The 25,747-nt window shown below is 46.8% G+C and overlaps 3 protein-coding genes across 6 annotated transcripts; 1 reads left to right on the top strand and 2 right to left on the bottom strand.

Moving 5' to 3' along the window:
• The first annotated feature begins 498 nt into the window (after window positions 1-498).
• Window positions 499-5,156, top strand: rab14l (RAB14, member RAS oncogene family, like). Its single transcript, XM_037265039.1, has 8 exons — window positions 499-647; window positions 2,193-2,251; window positions 2,324-2,377; window positions 2,821-2,998; window positions 3,066-3,132; window positions 3,282-3,369; window positions 3,486-3,516; window positions 3,582-5,156. Exons 2-8 carry the CDS (start codon window positions 2,200-2,202, stop codon window positions 3,757-3,759), a joined length of 648 nt encoding a protein of 215 aa, XP_037120934.1. The 5' UTR covers window positions 499-647; window positions 2,193-2,199; the 3' UTR covers window positions 3,760-5,156.
• A 507-nt stretch (window positions 5,157-5,663) lies between these two features.
• Window positions 5,664-22,981, bottom strand: abl1 (c-abl oncogene 1, non-receptor tyrosine kinase). 4 transcript variants are annotated; one of them, XM_037265035.1, is made up of 12 exons: window positions 22,466-22,981; window positions 21,391-21,719; window positions 11,669-11,833; window positions 11,013-11,308; window positions 10,496-10,768; window positions 10,319-10,403; window positions 9,977-10,154; window positions 9,502-9,686; window positions 9,274-9,426; window positions 9,112-9,201; window positions 8,913-9,041; window positions 5,664-8,575 (listed from the first exon to the last, which is right to left on the bottom strand). In XM_037265035.1, the coding sequence occupies exons 2-12, from the start codon at window positions 21,515-21,517 to the stop codon at window positions 7,005-7,007; spliced, it is 3,252 nt and encodes a 1,083-aa protein (XP_037120930.1). In that variant the 5' UTR covers window positions 21,518-21,719; window positions 22,466-22,981; the 3' UTR covers window positions 5,664-7,004. The 4 variants fall into 4 exon arrangements, with proteins under 4 accessions (XP_037120930.1, XP_037120931.1, XP_037120932.1 ...); XM_037265037.1 differs by having other exon boundaries at window positions 8,464-8,575; window positions 8,913-8,985; window positions 22,466-22,980; XM_037265038.1 differs by having other exon boundaries at window positions 8,464-8,575; window positions 8,913-8,982; window positions 22,466-22,980.
• A 293-nt stretch (window positions 22,982-23,274) lies between these two features.
• exosc2 (exosome component 2) lies at window positions 23,275-25,238 on the bottom strand. Its single transcript, XM_037266077.1, has 9 exons — window positions 25,091-25,238; window positions 24,788-24,889; window positions 24,478-24,523; window positions 24,310-24,399; window positions 24,132-24,197; window positions 23,982-24,050; window positions 23,736-23,912; window positions 23,534-23,662; window positions 23,275-23,452 (listed from the first exon to the last, which is right to left on the bottom strand). Exons 1-9 carry the CDS (start codon window positions 25,222-25,224, stop codon window positions 23,372-23,374), a joined length of 894 nt encoding a protein of 297 aa, XP_037121972.1. The 5' UTR covers window positions 25,225-25,238; the 3' UTR covers window positions 23,275-23,371.
• Window positions 25,239-25,747: the final 509 nt, after the last annotated feature.

The following is a 25,747-nucleotide window of genomic DNA, read 5'->3' as shown; positions in this document are numbered from 1 at the left end:
TGATTAGACCTAATAAATACATCCTATTTAATCAGTCCAGACAGCATACTTTCAGGGATGTGCGAACCTTTGAGGGCCGCTGTCCTGCAGGTTTTAGATGTTTCCATCCTCCAAAACACCTGATTCAAATAATCTTGGATCATTGTCAGATTTCTTCTGAACTGTCAGATGGGCTGATTATTTAAATCGGGTGTGTTTGAGGATGGAAACATCTCAAACATGAAGGATAGTGGCCTTTGGGGAGCGGACTTTGCCATACCTGGTGCATTTAAATAATTGCTGAAGTTTCTGTGGCCTCTGCATGAATACACACCTTGCACAAACTAGTTAGTTAAATCAACAGAAGATCGAGAGGTAAATCGGTAGACCGATCGGCCCGATCTGCAGACCGATCAATAGATAAAGGGATAGATAGAGGGATAGACATATAGAGTACCTGTCCAGGTGAGGTCTGATGTTGACGTAGCATAAAGTGTCACCCGGTCCAGTGATGCTCTTTGTCCCTCCAGTCCATTGTACACCGCGGAGGAAACCCTGTGCCGACGCGAGCCGCCATCTTGGATAGGCAGATCATACTTGAGTCAAGATAACTCCCAAAACAACCCCTCCGAATCGCTCCATTTTCCCGTCTCGAGGAGTCAACTCTGGTGAGTACAAACCAAGGGGGATGTCGTTTTACGTATGTCCCGGACAAAGGCGGAGAACACCCGGTGGGCGCAAAGAAAACATTGTGACGATTGCGGGCCGGAATGGAGATGCTAACAAAGCTAGCACAAGGGGGAGCTGGTGCAAGCTTGATGACTTCATACTAACGCTCTAATAAGACGATTGATTATCTATTAGTTTGATTACTTCGCTATTACCAGCCCCAGTGTGCATGTTGTCACTGTCACTACTTTTACCTCATCCTATAATCCAACCCTTACGTGCTAAAGTTAGCAACCTAGCATGCTAAAGACGTGCAGTCAGGTGTGGGGGGGGATTTAAAACCATAAATCTGCCAAAGACATTTCGTCAATGTCATGAAATTATCTTCCTGTCGGTTTTACACTCGCATCGGCAAACGAGCTGCAACGTCGCCGATGCTTTGTCACAATTCCGCCTTGGTGATGTCACATAGAAGCTATCGTGCTAACGCCAACTTGGCTGTCAAGACTGCTAGACGAAACATGATTTGTGGGGCCGTGGATGGAGGAAAAGGCACTAAAACAAGTCCGCGGAATTACTGGACGTCTCGGCTTCGACTGAACAATCGATTCCGGTTGGTTAGAAATACTTAAAGGTAATTGCGGTCCTAAGTACAAAGTGTGTAATGTTTACGTAAACATAAGGAAACTCCCATCGGATTTAATCCTGCACACACAGACGCTGTGTATTTGTCACGATTCCTAAATGCGTATGTAAAAGGCGGTCCTCGTTTTACGACGCAATTCCGTTGACTAGCGGTGACGTTTTTGTACGTACGTTGGAACACGGAGGATCTCAGAGGTTTGTTTCATTGTTTTTGTTTGTACTTACTCCCATTTAAGTTAAAATCTGAAGCTCTAAGTGGTGACAGGTGTCTATTCATGAGTTTGAATGTGATTGGTTCATTTTGAACACAGCCGCATCCCCCCCCCCCCCCCCCCCCCCAATAAGAGGGTGTCAACACTTTTGCAGTCACATTATAGTTCCTAACTGCATCTACTGAGATCATTGCAAACCCATGACTCCGTGCGCCGTGGAATTCTGCTGACTCCAAATGAGTCACTACGGACTTTCGGGATGTATGCGGGTCGCAATTTCCGTCAGTCGTGCTCGTCTTCCTCTTGCCACAATGAGAGGTAGCTGTTGAGATGAGGAAAGGCACTGATGGTGTGTCTCTGGTGTCAAAGAAGAAGTGCTGAGCCGGGTCATTTGGTCACATGCTAACGCGCCCTTTTTCTCTCAAACGACACCAGTGGGTTTCGCAAGCAAATTTCATTTTGTTTTCTTTCCCGTCTAATAGCTGGAGCGGCAACCGCACTCACACAAAGGCTCGAGATGTCACATGAGGGTCATGTGATGGCTGAGGAATTGTTCTGGGGTTTTGTCCTCCTTGAAATGAAATTAGCGGAGCCTATCAAAGCTGAACACAATGCGTGATGACTTTGTCATAAGTGATTTGGCCAAACATTTTCCAACTCCCTCTGTGTTCCCTTTTTTTTTTCCAGAGCCAAAATGGCCACCGCACCGTACAACTACTCCTACATTTTCAAATACATCATTATTGGTGAGTATGGCGACGAGCGTTTGCTAGCCAGTATATTGGCAATTTGATAACATCATTTCTCACTCTGTTCAGGGGACATGGGGGTCGGCAAGTCATGTTTGCTTCACCAGTTCACAGAAAAGAAATGTAAGTACTTGTCGACACCTTTTCATCAGCGGCGTTTGAGCGTTTTTTTTTTTTTTTAAATGAATCCTTCAAGACTGCGGCGGAAGCGCACGCTCAGCACCGAGAGCCTCTTCTGTGTCTCAGTTGCCGCCTCGCGTAGCCATTCAGTCGGCGCCGCGTTCAATGGGCACCATTTAGACGCCGGATGCCGTGCTCGAGTGAAAAGCGGCGAAAAGGCAATTGGAGGCTTTCGCTTGCTTTGCTTCAATACGTCACGCACCAGCTGCTGGCTGGTTTAACGATGACGTGGTTACACGCAATAATTAATTGCATTCAAATCGAAATTGCAAAATGCAGACTACGTGTTGACATGTAATTGTTTCTGTGAATCATGAAAGAGGTTAGCATGGTGTCGTAGTAGCACCAGAAAAAAAACAACAACTCGTCTCTCTCTCTCCACGCAGTCATGGCAGACTGCCCCCACACGATCGGCGTGGAGTTCGGCACGAGGATAATCGAGGTGAGCGGCCAGAAAATCAAGCTGCAGATCTGGGACACGGCCGGACAAGAGCGCTTCCGGGCCGTGACCCGCTCGTACTACCGCGGCGCGGCGGGAGCGCTGATGGTCTACGACATCACCAGGTACGCCTGTCATTGAAGGCATGCGATTGCGCAATGCCGCCTATTCTAACTGCTGGTTTCCACGCAGGAGAAGCACGTACAACCACCTCAGCAGTTGGTTGACTGACGCCAGAAACCTCACCAATCCCAATACGGTACATTCAGATATTTCTTTTCATCTTAACTACCACAAACAATCGGAAGACGCTCTGACTGATCTTGTTCTAAGAGTACACCGAACATGTTTTGCGTTAACAATTTTGTTTCCGACATGCAAAGTTCACAATTACACGTCCAACCACAGGTGATCATCCTCATAGGAAACAAAGCAGACCTGGAGGCCCAGAGAGACGTCACGTACGAGGAAGCAAAACAGTTTGCCGAGGAGAATGGTGAGTCGGACTGGCACGAGAAACAGAAAGCAAAGAAAATAACTTCAAGGGGGAAAGAGGATTTTTGTTAGACGCATGATCGACAGAATGAATTCAACTTTTTTTTTTTCTTATAGGTCTGCTCTTCCTGGAAGCCAGTGCAAAAACGTAAGTATGCAACCTCAACTCGCCTGACACCCGCCCACCCCATTTCTGACGCCAGTTCCTCTCAGGGGCGAAAACGTGGAGGACGCCTTCCTGGAGGCGGCCAAGAAAATCTACCAGAACATCCAAGACGGCAGCCTGGACCTGAACGCCGCTGAGTCGGGCGTCCAGCATAAGCCGTCGGCCCCCCAGGGAGGTCGGCTAACCAGCGAACCACAGCCCCAGAGGGAAGGCTGCGGATGCTAATGACCAAGCAACCCCCACCCCTCCTCCCCCAGCAAAGCCCACCATGCCCGAGTGAAGGGACACAGCGACTCCCTTCCTCCTCCTCCTGTCTCACCCCCAAGATGTTTTTTTTTTTTGGCTTCTATCATCTCGCCACATTCGTTTCATTACTGTCATTACTTTTTTTTTTGTTAATGTTTGCTTTAATTGCTCCAAATGACAACTTCTCTATGAATTACACCTTAAACTCCCCCCCCCCCCCCTCCCTGTTCAGCTGGGCAAGATTTGGCGGTTCGGGACAATGAAGGCACGGATGCCATTTTAGGCATCTCATCAAAAAAACGGATGGAATATCGCTTTTCCATTTTTGAGATAGCACTTGTCCTCATTTGAGTCACAAGTGAGCTGAGCCTATCCCGGCGTACACCCCGCCCGGACTGGTCGCCGGTCAATCACGGCACATAGACGTCAATTCACATAGTCTTCAATGAAGCTAAAGCGTTTTGGGAATGAAAGGGGAAGCCGGACTACCTGAAGAAAGCCTACACAAGCACGGGAAAGATCACGCACGCTCCGCACATGAAGGCCGGAGCACAGATTGAAACTCAGAACAATGAGGCAGATCCATGCCCATGTAGATAAATGTCAATTAAAATAAACCTTAAAAGTCGAATGGTTTCATCCTCATATCACATTTTGTTTTGTTGCCTTACTAGTCTTAATCTTTCCCAAATTTGGCTTTTAGTGTCAAAAGCAGAATGGCCTTGTCTGGTCCTCTAAATGGCCCACTTGTATAATACACGCAGCAGCATGCCCCGCCTACTCCCCCATAATCAGCCCCCCCCCCCTTTTTTTAATTTTGTTTGTGTACTATAGTGACTCCTGATTGGACGGCTGTGTATATAAATCTATCGCTTAACTGTGTGGTGATGGCCCTGACTAGGTGGGATTGGGACATTGTACAGTTTGATGTGTTTGTAGCAGGCTGCCTGTACGTCAACGCCCGGGAAGAGGGGAGTTCTGTAACATAGTTTCTATTAATAATAAATGTATGTAAAGCAGAAACATCCACTTAATCCCACCTTCCATCTGCACACTACTGAACTTTGCCAGATTTATCATGTGCAATTTTTTTTATTTATTTTGAGTCCTGTTTTGCTGTCTTTTCTCATTTTAAGGGCGATGGCTCTTCATTTCCCCTTTTGCTGTCTGAGTGACCACTTTCTGCTTTTGTCTGTCCCATGACTAAAGTAAAAACATAAACAACGTACATATGTATAAATTTTTAAAAGGAGCCGTGCTAACATTTAAAAGCGTTCTTTTTGCGTGTATATGATTTGAAAAAATGTTGACATTTGATTTTAATGATAAAAAGACTTCTAGACAGAGAGAAAAAAATAAATTATACATAACCTGTGCTTGTCTCGTCTGGTGTTTTCAGTTGCTTGTCACAACGTACTCAACACTGAAATACATTCGCACTTACACACAACTATATACACAAATATGCACACGCGCACACAATATTTAACATACAATAGAGCAATCTGCCTGAATGCGTCTAACAAGTTGCTATGTCTCACTTTTTTTTGGGGGGGGTGTAAAAGTTTAATCTATTTTGTGTTTCCGTTTATTTAGGCTGTAATTCCAAAGCCGACCACTAGACGGCAGCACACTGTTTTGTTTCATACTAAGTTTGAAAAAAAGAATAATAGGAATGCTTTTTAGGCTTCCAGGAAGTGACGGCTGTTGGTTCATTTCAGTATTCAGTTATTAATTATTTTATTATTATTAAGAAATATTTGAATATGGTATTACTATATCATGGCTGCGGAGCTGGTCCCGAATGTAAACCTCGCGATGTAGAGGGTGTGCACGTACACACACAGATGCAATACAGTTTTGTTTTTGTTTCCAGCAACACGTTTCATTTGTCAGCGTTTGTCATTTTATTACAACCAAAATTGCACTGTGAGGCTAAGAAAAAGAAGAAAGGAGTAAGACAACATATTTACAAGATGGTGGCGGGACTTGGACCCATCCAAAGGAGTAGTGGTACGAACAGCGGCGCAAAGAACACGGGACCAAAGTCCAACAAGGTGCACTCCTCACGTTTCACACCCACACGTACTCTTAAAAACACTTTTGCAGGCTTACAACAGATACACACACACACATACACACTTGCATCAAAACAGACTTTGTATAGAGACACCAGGGGAGAAAGACTTTTGATGTCTTGAAGCTACTGATGGCTTTGGATAAACTGTCAAGTTCCTCAGTATACGCTGTGGACGCTGAGGCTTGGCCTTTTGGGGGGGATGGGTCATTTAACGTCAAAGTCTTGAAGGCACAAAGTATCAACAGTGAAACACAACTTAACTTGGCTGTCATGGTAGGGCAACGCGGCGGCAAAGAAAAAGGCGTTATTGAAGAGGAATACTTTGACTTTTTGTCACGAGTCAGAGTTTAACAAACGTTTTTAAACGCGCCCTAAGTTCTGCCAGGTGACCCGAATTGAGTCAAAATACATGACGTCATGCCGTAAGACGCAAAAGTACATAAACAGTTGGAAGTGTTCGCTTGACAAAAAGCAAAGACACTAAAGTTCACATAAACCAACGATTTCTCATACACAAAAAACTGTTTACACTCTTGCACACATTTCACAAAATTGAATCCTTGTTTGCACACTGACATACGCACACACAAATCTCTCAAACATTTCTTACACACTCTCACACACACGTGCGCACGACAAATGAATAAAGAAGGCAAAATAAACAAAACTGTAGAACACTTCCAACTGCATAGCTACTTTTGCATCCTACAAAAAGGGCACTTTTTGTGGCATTTTGTTTGGCGCTGTGCCCCAAGATATTGCAAAATATGTGCCTTGGTAAAAAAAAAAAAAAACTGCGCTAAAGAGCACTTGAAGCAAAAAGCCCATGGTGCGAACCCCTTTAGTTGGGGGAACCCGAACAGAAGTGATTGACTGGCACAAATGAATTCTGGAGGCCAAACGCTCAGTCGAGGGCAACTTATTTGGAAAAAAAAAGGCACTTTTTTCCTGGAATTAGCGGAAGGAAGATTTCAGGCATGACGAGGACAACTCGGTTAATACCCAATATCGGCTCAAACTCCAGAAATCAGCCAACGTCCTTCGCTTGCGTCCACAAAAACCACAGGTGGGTTACGGAGTACCGCGTCACCGACGCCTGCTCCCAAGAGAGCTTTCAGTTCGTAAAAATTGTGTCCGTGGTACGCTACCTCTGAACGATGTCACTGATCTCTTTGACGGAAGACAGCAGCTTGGTAAAGTCTTGCTGCGCGTTGGCGCCCCCGGAGGCGGCGGGGCAGATCTGCAGTTCGCGCAAACTGCTCTCCAGTTTGTTGATGGCCTCACGGAAAGCGAACTTGTTGCGCATCTGCTGGATGGAGTCCACAAAGCTGACGCAGTACTTGGACAAGTTCTTGCCGGCCTCCAGGACGGCTCCGTGGCTGCCCGTCTGCTCAGAGTTGCGACCGATGGCGGCCCGCAGCTGCTCGGCGCCCTCCAGGACCATCTCGCGGGTCACGGCAGAGTTGGGCGTGCGCTCCGAGGCCTGGCGCGGAGCCGTTTTTCGCAGGGATCGGCGGGGGTTGACCAAGGGGATGAAGGCGGCCGGCGCGCCTTGCGATTCGCCCCCAAGGGAGCCGCTCGCCGAGGCGGAGGTCTTGAGCGGTTGAGGTTTGGAGTTGCAACTCGGAGGCAGCTTCTTAGCCCCCTCGCCGGGAGTGGTTCCGTGTTGGGGCTCCGAGGCGAGGCCCTTAGCTTTGATTTCTGACGAAGGGGATGAGAGATCTTGAGCGGGACTGCGGGAGGTCTTGGCCGCTTTGGCGTTGGCGGGCGGTGGGGGAGGAGCCGGTTTGGGTTTCTGAAACTTGCCCTTCTCTCGGGCGTCGGCGGTGTGCTTGTTGCGGCGGGCCCGGCACTCTTCTCCGGCGGCACCCAAAGCCGGGAAGACGCTGGGCTTGAGAAGTTCGGCGTGTAGGGCGCTAGTCTTTGAGTTCTCCGGGAGCCCGGGCCTCTTAACGACCTTGGGGGTTAAAGCCTGGGGACTGGATCCGGGACCCAGCTCGGCATCTTTCTGCGCTTCGTCCGGCGACTCTTCCGCTTTCTTGGGCAGACGCGGAGGCGGAGTCAGGGTGCCCATGCGAGGGCCGACATCCCCTTTCTGCTCGCTGGTTCTCTTGCGGGGGAGCGCCGGTTTCCCCCCGAACGTACCAGAGTCAAAATGCCTCTGTCCCAAGTCCCTCGGCAAGGTGACGGACTTCCATTGGGTGCCGTCTGAGCCGGCGGGTAGGCTAGAGGACCAAAAGAAGCGCTTAGAGTTCGTCATGACCTCGTCTTCGCCGGGAGGGGTGACTGGCGCCTTGCCTGCAGGTCCGGGCACAGCAGGGGCAACCTTTTTTCGGGGGAACAACGGTCCTGGGTAGGTGGGAGCTCCATTTGTGCCATTATTGTTAGTCGCCAAAGACTTTAGGGATTCCAGTACGTGAGAGGCGTCATTGTTAGCCAACGACCCCCCGTTGTTGAAGCAGTCCCCGTCCCGAGGGTCCCGACACCCGCCCCGCCGATTGGGATGGACGTCCATCTCCCGAAAGGACGAGCTCCGCTTGGGAGGCGCCGGGGCATTCTTTTTCTTCTTTTTGATCAGGCTCATAAAGCCGCCACGCGTTTTGTCCTTGTCCTTGGGCAGGAGCCGGTCGTCCTCGTTCAGATTTCCATCCGGGAGGGGGCGCTCTTTCCTGGGGAGCATTGGGGAAGGCAGGGGAACGTCCAGGTCCACCGGGTCTGAGGAAGATCAGTGACAAACCATCTATGCCGCTCTTTTGTAGAAGATTAATGATCAAATTTCAATCAAGATGAAGGAGAATAAAATGTTCAAATCCCAAAGGTTGCAATTTGGAGGGGAAAAAAATGATTCATTTTGGTCGGTCGGTATGTGTTGTTTTTTTATACATAATTCTGTTGCCTCGTATCATTTTTTAAAATAGATGAGCGTCGTCAATGAACATACATGCAAAACCTACACAGGGAAACCACAGCCAAGATTTAGACCCCGAACCTAAGAACTGTGCTAAACACCATCTTTAGATTAAAAAGTCACCCGAGAGAAAGACCTTCTTACCTGGACTATCTCTGTCCCGGTTGTCCTTATTTTTGCGCAGCGTTCTGGTCTTTGTGGGCAGTTCTGGAGCCTGCTGAATGGAGCCCAAGGTCACCTTCTTCCCTTTCTTGCCCAACTCCTTTTCCACCTCTAATAATATGCGCATTGAGTCACGTAACGCGCTTAACATAAGAAGGAACCCATGAAGTTCCAAACTAACCATCAGAGATGCTGGACTCCTGGAACATGGTCTCAAAGGCTTGGTGGGTTTCTGCAAAAGACGGACGTTCTAAAGGGTTCCACCTCCAACCTAGAGACGGAAAAAAAAAACCTCATGAGACAACGCAGAAATATGCTAACCGCCGCCTCGCGTATTACTCACAGGCCCTCATGAGTTCGTAGACTTTCTCGGGGCATCCCTCGGGTCGGTCCATACGGTAGTCCTTCTCTAGCAGCTCGTACACTTGGGACAAGTCGATGCCGGGGTACGGGGACATCCCGTAGGTGGCGATCTCCCATAGCAGCACGCCGAATGCTGCAGGCGTTCCGTTAGAATCCAGATTATTATAAACTGTAAAAAAAAATATATATATATATTGATGACACGTACCCCACACGTCCGACTTGATGGAGAACTTGTTATAGGCCAGACTCTCCGGAGCCGTCCACTTGATGGGGAACTTGGCCCCGGCGTGGGCCGTGTACGTGTCGCCCGTCATCAGCCGGCTAAGACCGAAGTCTGCCACCTTGACCAGGTGGTTCTCGCCCACCAGGCAGTTGCGGGCAGCGAGGTCCCTGCAGGAGAGAGCACGGAGAGGCTGAGTGATTGACATGTGGTGGGAGGGGGCCATGGACTTGGGAAAAAGTAGAAACAGCTTTTCTCGCTTGTGAGAAGACTAACAGCAAAATTCTGCCGTGTGTACGCAGGGGATTTTTTTTCCCATTCAGGCAGAATGTGTGAGGTCAGCGGTCAGTGGAATTTCCCTTCTAATTCATTGCAGGAGTGACGTCGTTCCTAGCCGAGCGCGTCTTTATGGGCCCTTCTAAAACTCGACACTTTTTTGGATGACATCCTGACAGCCCACCTGTGTATAAAGTTCTTTTTCTCCAGGTACTCCATGGCGGAGGAGATCTGCGTGGCCATGTAGAGGAGCACCACAGCGTTGACCTCCTCTCGGTTGCACTCCCGCAGGTAGTCCAGCAGGTTGCCGTGGGTCATGAACTCTGTGATGATGTAAAATGGAGGCTCCCGCGTGCACACGCCTGGCCAGGAAAATACTCGGTTAGTAAATTCCCCAAATAATTTGTAGTGATAAAATCGTTTACTAATAAGTTTTGTCTTATTGGATTCATTCATTTTATTCCTGGTGTCAGTCAAGCAATTTCTGTTTCTATGTTGTCTTGAGGTGAAATTCAAGCAGCCTTACCCAAGAGTTGCACCAAGTTGGGATGTTTGATCTCTTTCATAACAGCGGCCTCCTTGAGGAACTCCTCCACTTCCATCGTGTCCTCCTGCAAAGAGCAAGTTTGCAGTTGTAGTTACACCCTACAACCACTTGGCGGCAGCATAGTTCAACCAAACTACCCTTTTGCCACCCTCTTACCTTGAGCGTCTTGACGGCCACGGTGAGGTTGTACTTCTTCCACACGCCCTCGTACACCTCGCCGTACTGGCCGCCGCCCAATTTGTGCTTCATGGTGATGTCGGTGCGTTCCATCTCCCACTTGTCGTAGTTGGGCGACACGCCGTAAATGGTGGGCTTGTTGCGTTTGGGCGCCGGGTAGTGCAGCGTGGTGATGAGGCCGTCGGCCACCGTGCTGTGGTGGTGCACCAGCTCGGCCAGCGTGTTGAAGCGGCTCTCCGACGACACGTACAGCTGGTTGGGGGGGGACAACAACAACAACAACAACAACAACAACAGGTCATTGCATTTTAAATTGAGGTGGAGAGGAGCACATTTGTCAGGGCTCAGTGGACAGTCTTTTCCATTGTCCAAGTCTTACATAATATCCCAAATCTGCTTGTTGCATTTCTTCACTTGTGAACAGGCTGAGAAGGCAAAAAAGTTGCTTTTGAAGCTGCATTAGGAAGTACAAAAAAAAAAGTGTGAGAGTTTCCACCTTGCCGTCGGATGCCGTGTTGATCCTGTAGTGGTAAACTCTGCCCTCGTAGCGCAAGGAAATGGACCTCTGTCCGGGACTGCTTTCGCTCTCGCGCACCAGGAAGCTGCCGTTGATGCCCGAGCTGAGCAGGTACTCGGCGGCGTTGCGCGACACGGGCCCGTGGTACCAGCTGTGCTTCTCCAGGCTGTTGACGGGCGTGATGTAGTTGGACGGCACCCACCCTTGGCCATTTTTGGTCTGGGCCTCGCACCACTCGCCGTTGTGGTTGTAGCCCAGCACGCGCAGCTTCTCGCCTGCAAAATGCAAAAAATGGCTTTCAGACGCTAATCTTGGGAACAAACGAGTAGAACCAATCTGCCAGATACTAGACAGAAAGAAAAAAAAAAAAGCAACCTTCAGCGTGGAACATTCACTAGAAAAAAATGCATTGTCCTGCCTCACACAAGAGCAGATGTTCTCTTTTTCCTTCCTCTGTTTTGTCCGAGCGATCCGTATTGTTTTTCTAGCGTGCGGCAAAAGAGGAACCCGAGTGAGGAAGTGCGAGTGGGAGTGCGGGACGCAAAACAGAAGAAGCACATCAGCAGATTGTCCGTACGCTTTTGAGAGCCTCTGCGGAATGTTGGCCGTTGTTTATGGTCCCTTTCGCCGCTCACCTTTGGTAATGCTGAGCGTGTTGTCGCCGCTGGCCACAAAGTCGTACAGCGCCACAAACAAATTGGGGTCATTTTCGCTGGGGCCGGCCAACAGGTTCTCTTTGGAGTTCCAGCGGGCCGCTTCGCTCAGACCTTGACCCTCAAAGTCTGGTCTCTGGAGAGCTTCTGAAAATGAGATGAAGACATTTAAGTTCATGCGTTAGGAGCTGCCGTGATCACGTGACTTGCGGTTTCATTTCCTGGATTATCCGCCGCTTAGTTTTCATTTCCTACCTGAACTACGAGAACATATCGGAGCGTGAGAACGCATCCTTGCGTTACGCTGATTTTAGCGACAGCTAGCTTGAATGGTGAAAATTAGAGAACAACAACTGACTGCAGTAAATTGAAAATGTGTGGGGGGAGGGGGGGGGGAGTACTTTGAATGGCATTTTGGCCGCAACGTGCCCAGCTGTTGTCACATATGTTCTGAAAGAACGTTAACACCGTGCCCCCACCCCCACAGGAATTCTTTCTGCTACAGGCCAAACAGCCCGAGAGATAAACAAAAAGAACCACATTGGCTTGGTAACCTCGATGAATTCACACATTCGCTCGAATGGCAGAAGAGATAGTTTTTTGGGTTTTTTTTTATGAACACAAAATGAACTCGACGGCAAGGCTATGATTTCACCTCAAGGCTGCCCGAGACAAAAGGAAGCAGTCATGCGTGTGCATAATCAAAATTCCAGGCAAGTTTTTTTTCTTTTCTTCCCCTCACCACCATGTTTATAATGGAGGGACAGACGGATATATTGTGCTTCATAATTAGAATCGAAGAAATGGAACAACTAAATGCAGTTTGTGACAGCATTGTTGAGACAAAAACGTTCTGTCCAAATATGAAAAGGGACTCAAAATGAGAAAAGTCACAAAGCTAACCAAGATGCTTCTTTGACCGTCACGTAGAGATGCATGGAGGGCAGAACATTCTTTCTGGCCACACTTTGGCCCGGACTCAAAGTGTGTGGGCGGCCCGGCCCCCCTGTCACACACTTAAGGTGCCGCAAATACCACAGAGAGGGGTGACAATTCACCGATGCGACCGAGCAGGATCATCACTCCCACCCAAACAAAAAAAAAGATTTAAAATGGAAAATAGGGTGGATTAAGGAGCAAGAAATGGCATGAAAACAAACAGAAAAAGATGACTGTGGGCCTTCCAGAGTCGCTGCAGTGGGAGAAATTACAGCATGTCCTGGCCACGTTACTGAGATGACAACGAGATGATTAAGCGTGCGTGTGTGTGGCTTGTAAAGACTTTATGGGCGTGACTGCGCCGCTCTGAGCAATAGAAATGCATATAATACTTGCGCGATGATGCAAGACACGCATCCCCTTCAAAAGACCGGGCGAGATGGAAACAAAAATGTGGTTGAAGAGAAAGGAAACCATGAAAGACCTGCAAAGTCACAGTGTCCAACCTAAGGCCCCCGGGCCAGATCCGGTCCCCCGCATCATTGGATGCAAATTACGTGCACCGTGGCTCATGTTGAGTATGTGTGATGTCTTTTTCAGTCGCCAGTAAGTGGGAAAAAAAACATTTGAAATTATGAAAAGGTCATGAAAAATTGTATCAAATTATTTATAGCTAAAATATCTTTTACTGCTGAAAATGGCTACATTTTTCTACAATTTTCTTGTCTTCTGATCATTGTTATTGTTTTGTTTGCGCGGTTCGGGCTTGATGATGAAATCATTTGGTTGCACAATGTTTGGCTCTTCTTCCAAAACAAATTCCTCACGATGTCAATTATGCGAGGACTGCTCCGGTTTTCCTCAAATTCCTCGTGGGCTTTATTAGCCGCCGCTAAATCAATTAGGAACAAGCGGTGTTGAACACAATCTAAGGAGTCAAGTTCAACAAAGACCATGAACTCTCCCGAAACGTCTAAATGGATTCCGAAAGTAGGAAGATTTGGTCCGGGGTGCCGATTAGAGATTAGATGCACTTTCCTCTTAAACAACGCTGAAGTGGGACACGGCCGGGGGGAGTCAGATTTCCGTGTATTCTTTCTTTTTCCACTTCTTGCCTAAGCCGCTAGCCAGTGTGTCTGGCCTCGCTCACCTCCCCTGAGCTGCGTTTCCCCTCCCCATTCCGCAGTTTCCACAAAGCCAAAATCCTTGCGTGGTTGCGAGCCACTCTGCCCCCCCCCCCTCAAAAAAACTCGTTTCAAGCATCTCTTGCATTGAATACGATCAAACCAACACTCACCTTCCAGGTAGCAGCTGGAGGAGGACGAGAGTCCTTTCTTCGATTTACACCCCACCAATTTCAGGCAAATCTCCAACATTTTCATTTGCTTTCTTTCCCTTCTCGCTTGGAAACTCAAGCTTAGTATTCGATTTGCGCCTGGCTTTTTTACATGTGTCCCAACAGGAGAACAAAAAAAAAACGAGATCTGATCCAGAGCAGCTGTTCAAACGTATTGATCTTCTTTGCTGTTGTTCTTTCTCATTATTCCCGGGGCTCATCCACTTAGAAGAAAAAAAAATTACAAACTTTCTGTCAGTAGGGTTTCCATCATTTTCCTTCCAACTCCTGCGATCCCGGTTAGCTCCGTTTTTTTTCTCTCTAGGGTCCGATCCAAAAAGAGCGGGGGACGTGTCGGCGATCCGGCCGGCCGGGAGAATGTGTCAGTTGAGTGGGCAGGCGGTCCGTTTGGCCGGTGCCATTCCTCTCTCTGCCGTCCCCCCTGCGCGAATGCGGAGCCGAGGCACACGGACGCGTTAGCGCTCACGGCTGCCAACAAAGGGCCTCTTCTTTCACCATCGGCTCGCTGCACTCGATGACATCAGCTGAGCCCTCCCAACTCCGGCAACACACACACACACATGCGCGCATACACAAAAAGAGAGCAAGACGACATCCACACACACAAAACTAAGAAAGCCCCAAAAAAATCGAAATGAGGCAAGACGCAACAGCTCCAGAGTTGTTTTGTACAAAGTTGAGATTCTTCACAAAGCTTTCATGTTTTCCTTCTGCTGAAGTCATCCGATGCTTACAAGAAGCTCCTCCTCCTCCTCTTTCCCCCCGCCCCTCCCCTTTCTTTTTTTCCCCGGCGCTCTCTGCTCCATTCTGGAATGTTTACAGGTTAAGGAATTAGTGCCGGACAGAGCTGGGGGTCTTATTGAAAGACAATGCATCGCGGGGAAAGTTATCAACTGGAAGAAGTTCCTCCACTCTCGAGGAAGGAGAGAAACTTTATCTTTTCAAACAAGTCAGTTAGGGAATTTGGGGACAGCCGCAGTGGTTTGACCATATGAGGAAGGACGGGCTAATCCTTGGCAGGAGCCGAGCACTTGCAACACATGTTTAATCTCTTTCTTCTGTCTTCCCTCAGCTGTCCCGAGTCCAAACGCTCCATAATTCAAGGTTGCACTCCGATATATAAACATTGGGAGCGAGCAATAATTGAGCATGCAAAAGCATCGACGCTAATTGTGGGTGGGTTGACGAGAATATTTCGCCTTGATATTGAGCGAGTGGGCCCTTTGTGCTGGTATGGTAAACATTTGGGTTACTTTTACACAAACAGCTCCTCCCCCGCTACATATAATTACGATCTACAGGCCTTTACTTACAGCCCATTAATTTACCGCAGTGCTATACAGGCTTGGGGGAAATGAGAGAACGAAGTACAATAGGGGCAATAAAACCAAGGTGGAAAATGGGGGGGAGAAGAAAAAAAAAAAAAAAAGGTTACAGATGGAGGAACATGAAGAACATTGTTAGCAAGTGAGATCATAGCGGCGGGAATAATGTGATTTATAAATCAAAGCCGGTGCGTTGCACGGTGAGCTGACGTACACGCGGCCGCTTTCTGGAACTTTTCTGACGCGAAAAGGTAACGATGACGAGGGTTCTTTCCAAAGTTTCAGTGGTGGAATTGATATTTAGTGACTTGAGAAGATCACAGCCCTCCAGCGGTGATGGAGAGCTTAAGTTCTTCCTTCCATATGTTAAGCCTGGCAAGAGCAGAGGCGCCCGCGCTCAAACGGCTTTTGCGGCCGCTCAGTTCATTTTCCATTTTCCGAGGTGGCGTTTCAACAGACTGCAGACTGAAAGACGCGTTTGGAGAAACCTTCGGGCGAGTGTCTCGGCGGCAATCAGCGCAACGGAGCGTGTGCGTGATGCAGAGCAGAGCTGAAAAAATGTAAACGCATTACGGCATGCCGAGAGCGCAGATGTTTGCAGTTACGGTGGAGCGACGGTGCCGTTCGCTTGGCTCGCTTGGATAATCAAGGATTAATGGAGGAAATTGAATCACATCAAAAATGAGCGAGCGGCCATCTTGGTTCGTCTCTACGAGTCGGTATACGCAAGTGAATAAATACAAGCTGCCTTCAGGCAGCCACATTTCATTCCCCAACTATCAATTACCGACTGGGCATTGCTTTCACGTTTTTATGTGCCACGATAAAAACGAAACAAATGTCAGGCTTGATATGAAGGCACGCTCGATGACAGTCGCCACGACGAAAATCAGTAATACAAAGTTTTACCTTGCTCCAGTGACAAGGACACGGCTAAATACGCAATTAGGCCGTCTCGCAGCGCTGGCAACGTCATCAGACGGTACTTGGCGCGGATCCCGTCGGTCGGGAAACAAGATTTATTGCACTATAAGCTTTCGCAAACCTAATTACAGAGGAGCAATGGAGAGAGGCAAAGCCGTGTCGGTCGTGCCATGATTCCACGCAACACGGAATATTTCCTAGCAAAGGAGTGAAATCCAGTGCTAGCTTGACTTTTGTTCTATGACTAACTTCCTTTCATTTTATTTCTGAATGATGTGACTTGGAATGTCATTCTAGCCCTATCTATTTTTTTTAAATATTTTTTTTATTTTATTTATTAATTTTATATTCTTTTTTTTTAAATAAGGTTGATTTATTTTTTAAGAATAATACAAATAATAAAAAGTCAAGATACTAGCACAATCAGAATCCAACACAGCTACCATGTTGTTGTTTTTTTACTATATGGTTTGTGGGGGTGTATGTTTAGGTCTAGCTGTCTGAAGAATGCGTCGCAGATGAGGTTAAGAGGTTTTGGGTTGCACATAATTCCCCCACTCAAGAGCCTTCCACAGGAGGGGGGGGGGGGGGGGGGATCAGATAGTTAGGAACAAAACATCGACAGCGCCAGTTCAAGGTTAAGTCCTTTAGCATCCGTCTGCGCTCGTAATGGCCGATATGAATGAAATGTAGTTCTTAGCGCGCACCGGTATGGATTAGCTCAGTTTCAGGTTCTCCCCGGCCAGAATTTCCTCTCGTGCAAAGTGACTTATCGACTGTCAGCTCACCATCGCGCCGATCGCCAGTGCGGATGAAACCGGGCTAGTTAAAACCAGACGAGCTTTTTGGAAAGCCTTTTAAATAGGGCGACAAGAACCAGGTGATTAATCAGCAACCTCGCTCATTTCTCCAAGGCCCGGATAAAAAAGGCCAAGAACACGCCAGGCCGCCTTAAGCGAGTCGAAGGTTGTAATCAAGTCGTATTGTGTTCTATTACTCAATTTGACTCATATTGTTGGCGCAAAACGACATATTTTCTATTCCGGGAGAGCCGAGCGCCGGGATCAAAACAGAAACGATGCATTTGTGTGAGGTAGAGGCTTGTAGAAAACAAAACCTGCCTCGCAGACTAAGAATCATGTGGCGACGATAAATCATCGTCCCAAAAACATAAAGGAAGAATGTTTGCACTAAGACAAAAGTTGCGTTGTGTATGGCTGCAAACTTGTCGCACGCATGTTGATGTGCAATCCCGATGGCGGCTGTTTTTGCGAGCGGAATGTGCAAACCATATGGAGTGGAAAGCAGGTGGGTGGCCACGCAAGACAATCAGAGATCAGGGTTTGCAAAAAAAAATCAAAAATCGGAATGAATAGCAAACAAACAGTTCTAATCACAAGGTCAGAGGCTCCAACACAAGCCGAGCAGATGTTGGCAAGACGCTCAAGTTTGCGTGAAACCGACATGCCGACATCCACAATTGTTTTGGGCAAAACAATGCATGCCATGGAAATAAAAAAAATAATAAAAAAAAATACAACGTTTGGTTTGGAGGTGGGGGGGAAACTGCAACATGACATGTAGAATATATGAAGAGACAAAAAAAGGGAGCAAAGTGTGCAGCAGATATGCAAGAGAAGAATGTTCCAGGGGATTTATTTGTTGCTCAACCCATCTCTGGCGCAACATGCAAATGAATCGCAGCAGAAGTGCAAGCGCGCCGCGCCGACATCTTTTATAACAACGATAACGAGAACCACAAGTCACGGCGGAACGCAACATTGACCCCAATACCACAAACGGGCCAGCAAAAAGATTATCAGGTGGTGTGGAGTGTATCAAAGATGATTCTACCGATGATACCATGAATATTTGAATACTATTTTATTTTGCACAAAAGTGATTTTTCCGTATTTACTGTTTAGTAACCAATTTTTTGGGGGGTATTGTTTAGTGATTAAGAAAAATAAACTAATTTAAACTATCACACGAGAGGAATGAATGTTGCATCCAATCTTTGTTGAAGTGATTCAGTTACTGGTGCGGTTATTGTTTTGCGAAAGAAAAGCAGATGTTTCCAAATGTTTTGCACAAAGGATCAGTCTGTTCACATGAATGAAAACAAACACTAAATACTGTTGAGAGGCTCACAGGCGCTATCAATTTACATCACTCGATCAAAATTGTTGTCGATTAACGTGATGATCGATGACTTGTCGATGAATCGATTAATTTGACTAGCTCTACAACGGAACTGTTCCTAATCTCCGAGACATCTGATCGTTCAGCTTTTATCAACTATTGGTGGGGGGAAAAAAAAAGCCATTCATGGTGTGGGCAATTTAGACAAGCGTGTTTGTTTTGGTTCCTCGGGTGCACTGGCTCCGAGCAGGCCCAGCACATATTAACACACGCCGACGGCTGCCAGAAAAATGTTATGGTTAACAAGTTAACTCGTTCAAAAAGAATGCTGTTTTGATTGCGTAAGAGTGTTACGCGAGGCTCTTCGGGGGGAGACAGACAACGGAAAGTCAAACGCCCCCTGTTGTCGAACGTTGACCTCATTTTCAAACGATTTCTAAGAAATATCATTTTCAAGAATGTTCTTAAAATGCTACTTCAAACGTTGCCTGTCCAAATAAGAAATGGTTTTCCTTCCATGATTTCCACGGGGGAACATTTTTGTTTCCCAATACCAACAAATTGTTGGTTGGCCAGTGTTTCGCATTGGATCGCGGTTCCACTGGAGCAAACTTTTTCCAAATATCTTTTCAAATTCTTCAAATTACATCAGGTCTACGTCTGGGGCGGAAATGCAATGTCATGGTGTGCTGATGGATGGAGGGGGGAAAAAAAACCCATCAATTGTGCATTTGTCCCCAACCGCATAGTTGGCATTGCGCTGCTTTGGCGCCGACGCTTTACAAACACGCGCACCTGTTGTAAGCGCTCACCACTGCGCGTCTGACTTCCTTCCAGGTGGACAAGTTTTGGGCACGCCACTTGGGAACAGCCCCGCTCAACCCCCGACAGCTGGCGAGCGTTGACGCCTGCCGCACGGGTGCGAAACGCGTATCAAAAACACACTCATGCATATAATACACAATCTTCAGGACCCGCGGGGGATCGTTGGAGGAGTTCTGGTGTCTAGACCGTATGGATTCCACGGGTTCCAGCCAAGAAAGAGCCGGTTACACAGTAAAAGAGATCCACTTACCGCACACACTTGAATGCAGCTGCCGGTTTTTTGTTTTTTTTTTGGGGGGGGGGCCCACAGGCATGCACACAAATCAAATGATGTCGCTGATGGGATGCGCCACCAACATTGACACCGACAGTTGACGAGGTTTTTTGAAATGTGGGAGGAAGCGGAAGTACCGGGAGAAAACTCACTCGAGGTCGGGAAGAACGCGCAAATTTCACACAGGAATGCCGGCGCCACAACCGCTAACGGTGCAAACCGCTAGTGCACAGTGCTGCCCCCTGTAGGCCAATGCAATTACTAAAACTAAAGGAAACAGTCCCCCACTTTCATTATTATTGTCTTGCATTTTTCTCTTCATAATACACTTTGGGCTTTGACACTTGGTGCTCGTTATAATGAATCAATGAATGAATCGAGAACACCACTAGGGGGCAGAATTCCAAACAACCCAATGCCCTCCAATCCAGTCTCCTGGTTTGGATATCCAAGTCACTTTCACTGTACAGCGTCACCGTACATTCAGCTATCTGCAATTAAGCACATTGATGGGATGGCGGCAGGTCGCCGCTTGCCTGCACCGTCTGGCAGGGCGAGAGGTCCCAACCTGCCCGTGGCGAATCAGCGTGCCGAGAGCTCACGCACACGCAAAAGAAAAAAAAAGAAAGAAAACCAAGACATACAGGCAGATATGTCAAATAATGTGTTGACATTGCCCTCCGCTTGCACTGTGAGTCACCCCCCCCCCCCCACACTTGGGACGGTCCAACCTTCTCTCCACAGGGGCCAGAGGGAGAAAACAAAACGAGCGTCACTGTTGCTGCCCACGCGCCAAATTTGATCCATTTACCGGCAAACGCGCTGACTATTTTTCTGACCTCCCCTGTCCTGTCCAACATTAGAGCACCTCCCCAACCTCCCTCCACTTGCACGTTATGCAAGAGGCAGTGGAAAGTATTCTACGCCAAAGCAAAATCACAACTCTACACACACATTTGGTAAACTTATCAGTTCGCAGGACGCACGGATGGCAAGCATCCGGTAAAACTGCCAACGATTCTGAAAAATAATGGCAGTGGGATTCCCCCTTTCGCCTCAATATTGCAATTTATTATAAAAAAGAAAATTTCAAGGTACTCTACATGTATTATTCCCACAAAAACACAGGCAATAAATTAATCTGCATTCCAATAATCAATTTCAGATTTATTTTACATACATTCTGAATTAATATGAAAGACAGTTTCTACTTGATTTTGAAATGTTAGCTCACTAAAACACTTTCATTTCTTTTTGGCGGCTGGCAATTACTTTTGCTGCAATTTTAAAAATATGGAGAAAAGAGAAAAATAGAATACAATACCTGTGAAAATAAATAAATAAATAAATAAATAAAGCACTATTTTTGCAGGACTTAGTATTGCAAGCACACTTGAGATAAAAATTCACAAAATTATGAGAATATGGTTGCATATTTTAGATTTTTTTTTTTTTTTTTTTTAAGGGCTTTTCTACATTAAGACTTTACAGCGAACGATCTCAAATATTGATCAATGCTCAAACCCGACGAGCCACCTGAGCGCACTTAAACCCGCAAGCCTCTCTGGGATTTCGACAACCGGTAAGCGGTGAGCTGCCCGTACACGTTCCCCTGGTGTCGCTCGGCGCCGTTATGCAACATCTCCACTTTCACAGCCACGGGATCAAGGAGTCTGCACTTAACGCAATCAAGCGGCGGCAACCCACAGACTGTTTTTGGAATTGTGTGCGTGGTGGCATGTGACAGACAGGCTAACCACAGAATCAATTCAATCAATTCCGATGAGTCTCGTCTACATGAAGCAATCAAGACGCGTGTGGCTCGCATCCTTGCAGATCAATATTTTTAGCATTTTTGAATGATTTGCTTTCAATGATCTTTCATTAGTTTTAAAGCCAACCGATGTCAAGGTCTTACCGTGCACAGCGAAGACGTTGCAGGGCTGCGCCCCGTGCCGCGTGGACTCCCTCTTGACCACCTTGATGAAAGCTGGCAGACTGGGTCTCCTCTGGTCCCCGGCAAACTTCCCCGGCTGCTGCCCCATAAGGGCACGGTGCCAGGCCGCAGCCGGGACTCTCCGGGCCGGGCCAGTGGGCGGGAGGGAGGAGACGAGGAGACGGGAGGAGTCCTCGTCCCCGGCTCGGGGTGTCCTCTGCCGGTGCGACGCAGATTTGTCGTGCGGGTCCGAGCTACTCCAGCGGGCCTCTTTTTCGCACGCATTAATGGGATTTGGGTGCTTGGGGAAGCTGAGGGAACATGAGGATAATTTAAAAAAGTGCATCTTTTTGTTTTCTATAGCGATAAAGTTCTCAGTCTTCAACAACCTTCCTCTCATCCTTCATACGTAGCATCTTTTTTTCTCCATTTCATCCTTCCTTCTTTCCTTTCATTCCATGCATACTTCCACCTTTCCTTCCTAACTAAATTTTTCCTTCTTTTCTTTCATATTGCCCTCCCTTCCACCCATTTTGGTATTTTCCTTCCTCTCTTTTTTCTCTCCATCTTTCCATGCCACCTTCACATCATTTTCTCTACTTTCCTTCAGTTCAGCCTTCTTTCCTCCCTTTTCCATCCTTTCACCATTCAAACTGCCTCCCTTCATTTTAACACCCTTCTATTTTATTTTCATTTTTTCACCTCTTCCTTCTTGCCTTCCTTTTAGACATCCTTCTTCCAGTCATCCTTCCTGCTTCTTTCCTTTTCACCCTCCTTTCTTCCTTCCTTCCAACTTTTCCCCCTTTCTTCCAACCGTCCATCATTCAATGTTCGTTTCCTTCCATCCTCCGTCATTCCTCAAATACGTTAATTCCCAAAAATGCATGACCACTTTTGGTCGACCCTGCGAAGAACTCGTAGAAACTTAGCATAGCACTGCAGGTATTGTTATCCTGACTTAAAAAGCTGCAAACTAGCATTTTATCGCTGAGCGAGTGGAAAGTGTGGTAAAATAACACAGCCAATAAGACATGGATCTTGGTGGAATTCAACTTACGTGCTGTTGTAAACTTCGTTTTCGTAGTTTAGCCGAGCAACACAAGTTACAAGTGCAGCTAGCCATGGAGGCTAGTTCGGGTTAGCCACTGGTCCTCTTGGAAGGCGCACGGAACAGTCAACAGTTGGTCGGCGGCGCCTCCTTGCCCGAGTAATTTTCTCAACAAAAACATCTTCAAAGTCAACACTTTTGCTTCTTCACATTCACCGGGACACGGAGTTAAATGGCAAACTTCCGCGTCCGCAATTGCCCCGGACTCCACTTGGAGGAATACAGGCGACTCCTCCGTCAGCCGGACGCCGCCGACGGCTGCTGTCTCGCCCGCGTGGAGGCCGCCGCTGGCCGCTTCGCTGTCGCCGCTCTCTCCGTTGTCGAGCCGCCGTGTCGCACACGCCTACTCATCGCCTCTCAAGTACTTCGAGAAGCGGCGGCGAACTTTTGGCCGAAGTCTCGTCGTCGTGTGGGTCGCTGGGGCCGCCATACTTCCATACGCAAGGTGGTTTACACAAATATGTGGGTGGAACGACGTATGACGTCACGTGCGTGCGTGGGCTAGTAAAGTTTTTCAAGAGGAAGTTGTTGGAGCCTTGGGGGTTCCCGACTTACGACGTTTCGAGGTTACGAACGGCGTGAGACTTAAAAGTAGTTTCCAGAGTTGGCAAAAGAACTCACACTAAGTAAGAGCACATATTGTTGTATAATTGTGCATGGTTGGGTCAAATTAGATGATGCGCGGGAGTCCATTAATTGTAAAACACAAACCCCGAGAAATTACCTGGAAGCCATACCACACTAAAAAGCACAAGACATTTTTTTAAATACATTTTTATTACAAAAGTACAATTACTATAAGACTTTTACTTACTGTTACAAAAGCAGAGAGCATAGAAAAACAAGCGACTCGATTTAACCTTCCTGTTCAATAAGCTTCTGTTGTGTCAGCATTACAATCTCTTCCATCACTTCTGGTTTGAGAATTTCTTTAACCTGCAGAGACCACACATGCACACATTATTTAAAAAAATAAAAATAAATCAACCACACATACTGGCCGTTGCAACTTCCTACCTGGTGTTGAAGCGAAGATTCGTAGCAGTAGAGAACACTCGTGTCGAACACGAGGACCTTGTGCGCCGCCAAAGCCAGCAGGCAGTTCCTCAGCCTGGAAATCACCTCGCGGTCAGACAGGTTGACAGGCTGTAAGGAGTGTGAGGGAGACAAACAATAAAATCAGATTCCACAATTTCAAAATGAAACGGAAATGTCTCACCTCAAGGCTGGTGTAGAAACCCCCAGCCTCTTCCTCCTGCTGTCCCGGTGTGGGATACAGCCACACAAAGCCGTTATTACCCAGGATGATGGAGGCGCCGCACGGGAGGTTGTGGAAATGTGTTTTTTGTCTCTTGATGAGAGACGGCGAAAGCTGGACCAGCACTCCCTGGCCGAGCTGCGATCAAGGATATAATCAGAACCACATTCACAGTCAACTTTAACCCCATTTTGCAGTTCAACTTACTTTCCCGTATTTTAAGCTGCGAGTGTGAAGCGACAACGCGCCGTCTGAAAAGACTGACTGCACCTCTGCCTGGATACAAAGGTAAAAAAAATATATATAGGTGAAACATAAAACGATGAATAAATGTTAGGAAATAAGGAGAAGACATACACTGATGAGGTCGCCCTCGACGAGATATTCTCTCATCGTGAGTTCATCTTCTGCTGATCTTCTCCTCTGGACAACAACAAAAATTAAAATCTAAATCAAAACATCTGTGACGCAAGTCAAATGCAAAAACACAGCCAATAAAGTCAAGTCAGGCAGCATTTGTGGCTTTTTTTGTTACCAGTTCTCCTCCAGGCAGGTTGACAGAAGACAACAAAAGGACCGAGTCCAGCCGAGAGTTTGTTTCCACTTTCCACCGTTTCTGTTGTACCTATACAAAAATACGAGAAATTTATATTGACTCATAATAAAGCATTACATGGGATATGTCCGGCGTAACAAATAATACCTCAGTGATTCTGCCAACTACCACATCACCAACCTCACCGTTAAACCTGCAATCCAAAGAAAATTCAGAGTGTGCAGTGTATTTTTAAACAAAACGAGGCAGAAGTTTAAATTCTCAAAAAGATTTTATATTATATACGCATTAGGCAGGGATTACTTTGCATACCACTAGAGGGACCCCACACCATAAGTAGCAGCGATTAGTTCACATACCACTAGAGGGAGCCCACACCATAAGTAGTACGAGTACCCGACATTGGAAATCACCTATATAAATGATTTATAAATCGTTTTTAGTGTACCCATCTTACCTGGTCTTGAGTGGTCTCACGCAAATTAATTTATCCACCCGCTGCACCTCTCCAGCTACAGAAGCCGTCAATTTCTCCTCATCCACATAAGTACCATGGCCCCTGTGTACGAATAGCAAACAAATAGCATGGCACCACTTTCCCAAAGAATTATCACACATATGTCCTTATTCTAGTGAGCTGGACGGACTTTTTTGTTTGGTCGACACTCGCCAGTCAATTGCATGGTATGTAAAAGACAAGAAATGAGTATTTCAGCACAACACATATAGGGAAAATAATCAGACGATAACACAAACATACCTCATAAAACCAGAGTCTGACGTGATTACATCGCCGGGCACAACGAGATCTCTTCTGTCTCCAGTGGAATGAGAAAGAGATACTAGTTTTCTAATAGTTGGTAGTCTCATGTCAGCCGCCATGCTGCTTTGCATTGACGCTTTTCTTCTTCCTCGTTGTCTTGTTTCCTGCTGTGGATGTGGCAGCCTTACGACGATTGCCACCTATCGTCGTAATAAAGAACTGCAATCTTTTAACGCTGTAAAACTAACATGAAAAATACTGTAGTATATTAGGTAAATTAAAAATGACTTTAATGATTCAATGAAAAACTATTGCTCATAGAACTTCAATAAATATTTGAAAATAACATTTCCAACATAAAATACTGGTGTTCTTTTTACTGAAGCCATCATTTCTCAACCGCAAATAAGTCAGAGATGTAATCAAAGTTTTTTTTTAAAAATAATTTATTGTTTTATGTACAAGCAAAAAAATAGAAATGAGTAGAAAAAGAAAGAAAAACATACAAGGGAGCTTGTGTTCACAGCACTTAAAATGTATAGTATTAGTAGTACACAAGAAGTATTTAGTATTGTACTGATAGGTTAGAGTTTGAGTACCTCATCGAGACACGAAAGACCACTTTATTAGGTACACCCACACGTTGGGTTCATT

This window comes from Syngnathus acus, chromosome 12 (genome assembly GCF_901709675.1).
Source record: "Syngnathus acus chromosome 12, fSynAcu1.2, whole genome shotgun sequence".
In the NCBI taxonomy this organism is placed as follows: domain Eukaryota; kingdom Metazoa; phylum Chordata; class Actinopteri; order Syngnathiformes; family Syngnathidae; genus Syngnathus; species Syngnathus acus.
This window is presented reverse-complemented; position numbering and strand designations above follow the sequence as displayed.

What these genes read in the sequence shown, in the direction of transcription:
- rab14l (XM_037265039.1), top strand. Translation starts at nt 2,200, where the DNA reads ATGGCCACCGCACCGTACAACTACTCCTACATTTTCAAATACATCATT. An exon ending in ACCTCACCAATCCCAATACG is followed by an intron (nt 3,133 to 3,281) that starts GTACATTCAGAT and finishes GTCCAACCACAG; the next exon opens with GTGATCATCCTCATAGGAAA. An exon ending in ACAGTTTGCCGAGGAGAATG is followed by an intron (nt 3,370 to 3,485) that starts GTGAGTCGGACT and finishes TTTTTCTTATAG; the next exon opens with GTCTGCTCTTCCTGGAAGCC.
- abl1 (XM_037265035.1), bottom strand. Translation starts at nt 21,517, where the DNA reads ATGGGGCAGCAGCCGGGGAAGTTTGCCGGGGACCAGAGGAGACCCAGT. An exon ending in ACACGGCATCCGACGGCAAG is followed by an intron (nt 10,769 to 11,012) that starts GTGGAAACTCTC and finishes CCCCCCAACCAG; the next exon opens with CTGTACGTGTCGTCGGAGAG. An exon ending in GGAGTCCAGCATCTCTGATG is followed by an intron (nt 9,042 to 9,111) that starts GTTAGTTTGGAA and finishes GCATATTATTAG; the next exon opens with AGGTGGAAAAGGAGTTGGGC.
- exosc2 (XM_037266077.1), bottom strand. Translation starts at nt 25,224, where the DNA reads ATGCAAAGCAGCATGGCGGCTGACATGAGACTACCAACTATTAGAAAA. An exon ending in GTGAGACCACTCAAGACCAG is followed by an intron (nt 24,524 to 24,787) that starts GTAAGATGGGTA and finishes TTTGGATTGCAG; the next exon opens with GTTTAACGGTGAGGTTGGTG. An exon ending in GCAGCTTAAAATACGGGAAA is followed by an intron (nt 23,913 to 23,981) that starts GTAAGTTGAACT and finishes CCTTGATCGCAG; the next exon opens with CTCGGCCAGGGAGTGCTGGT.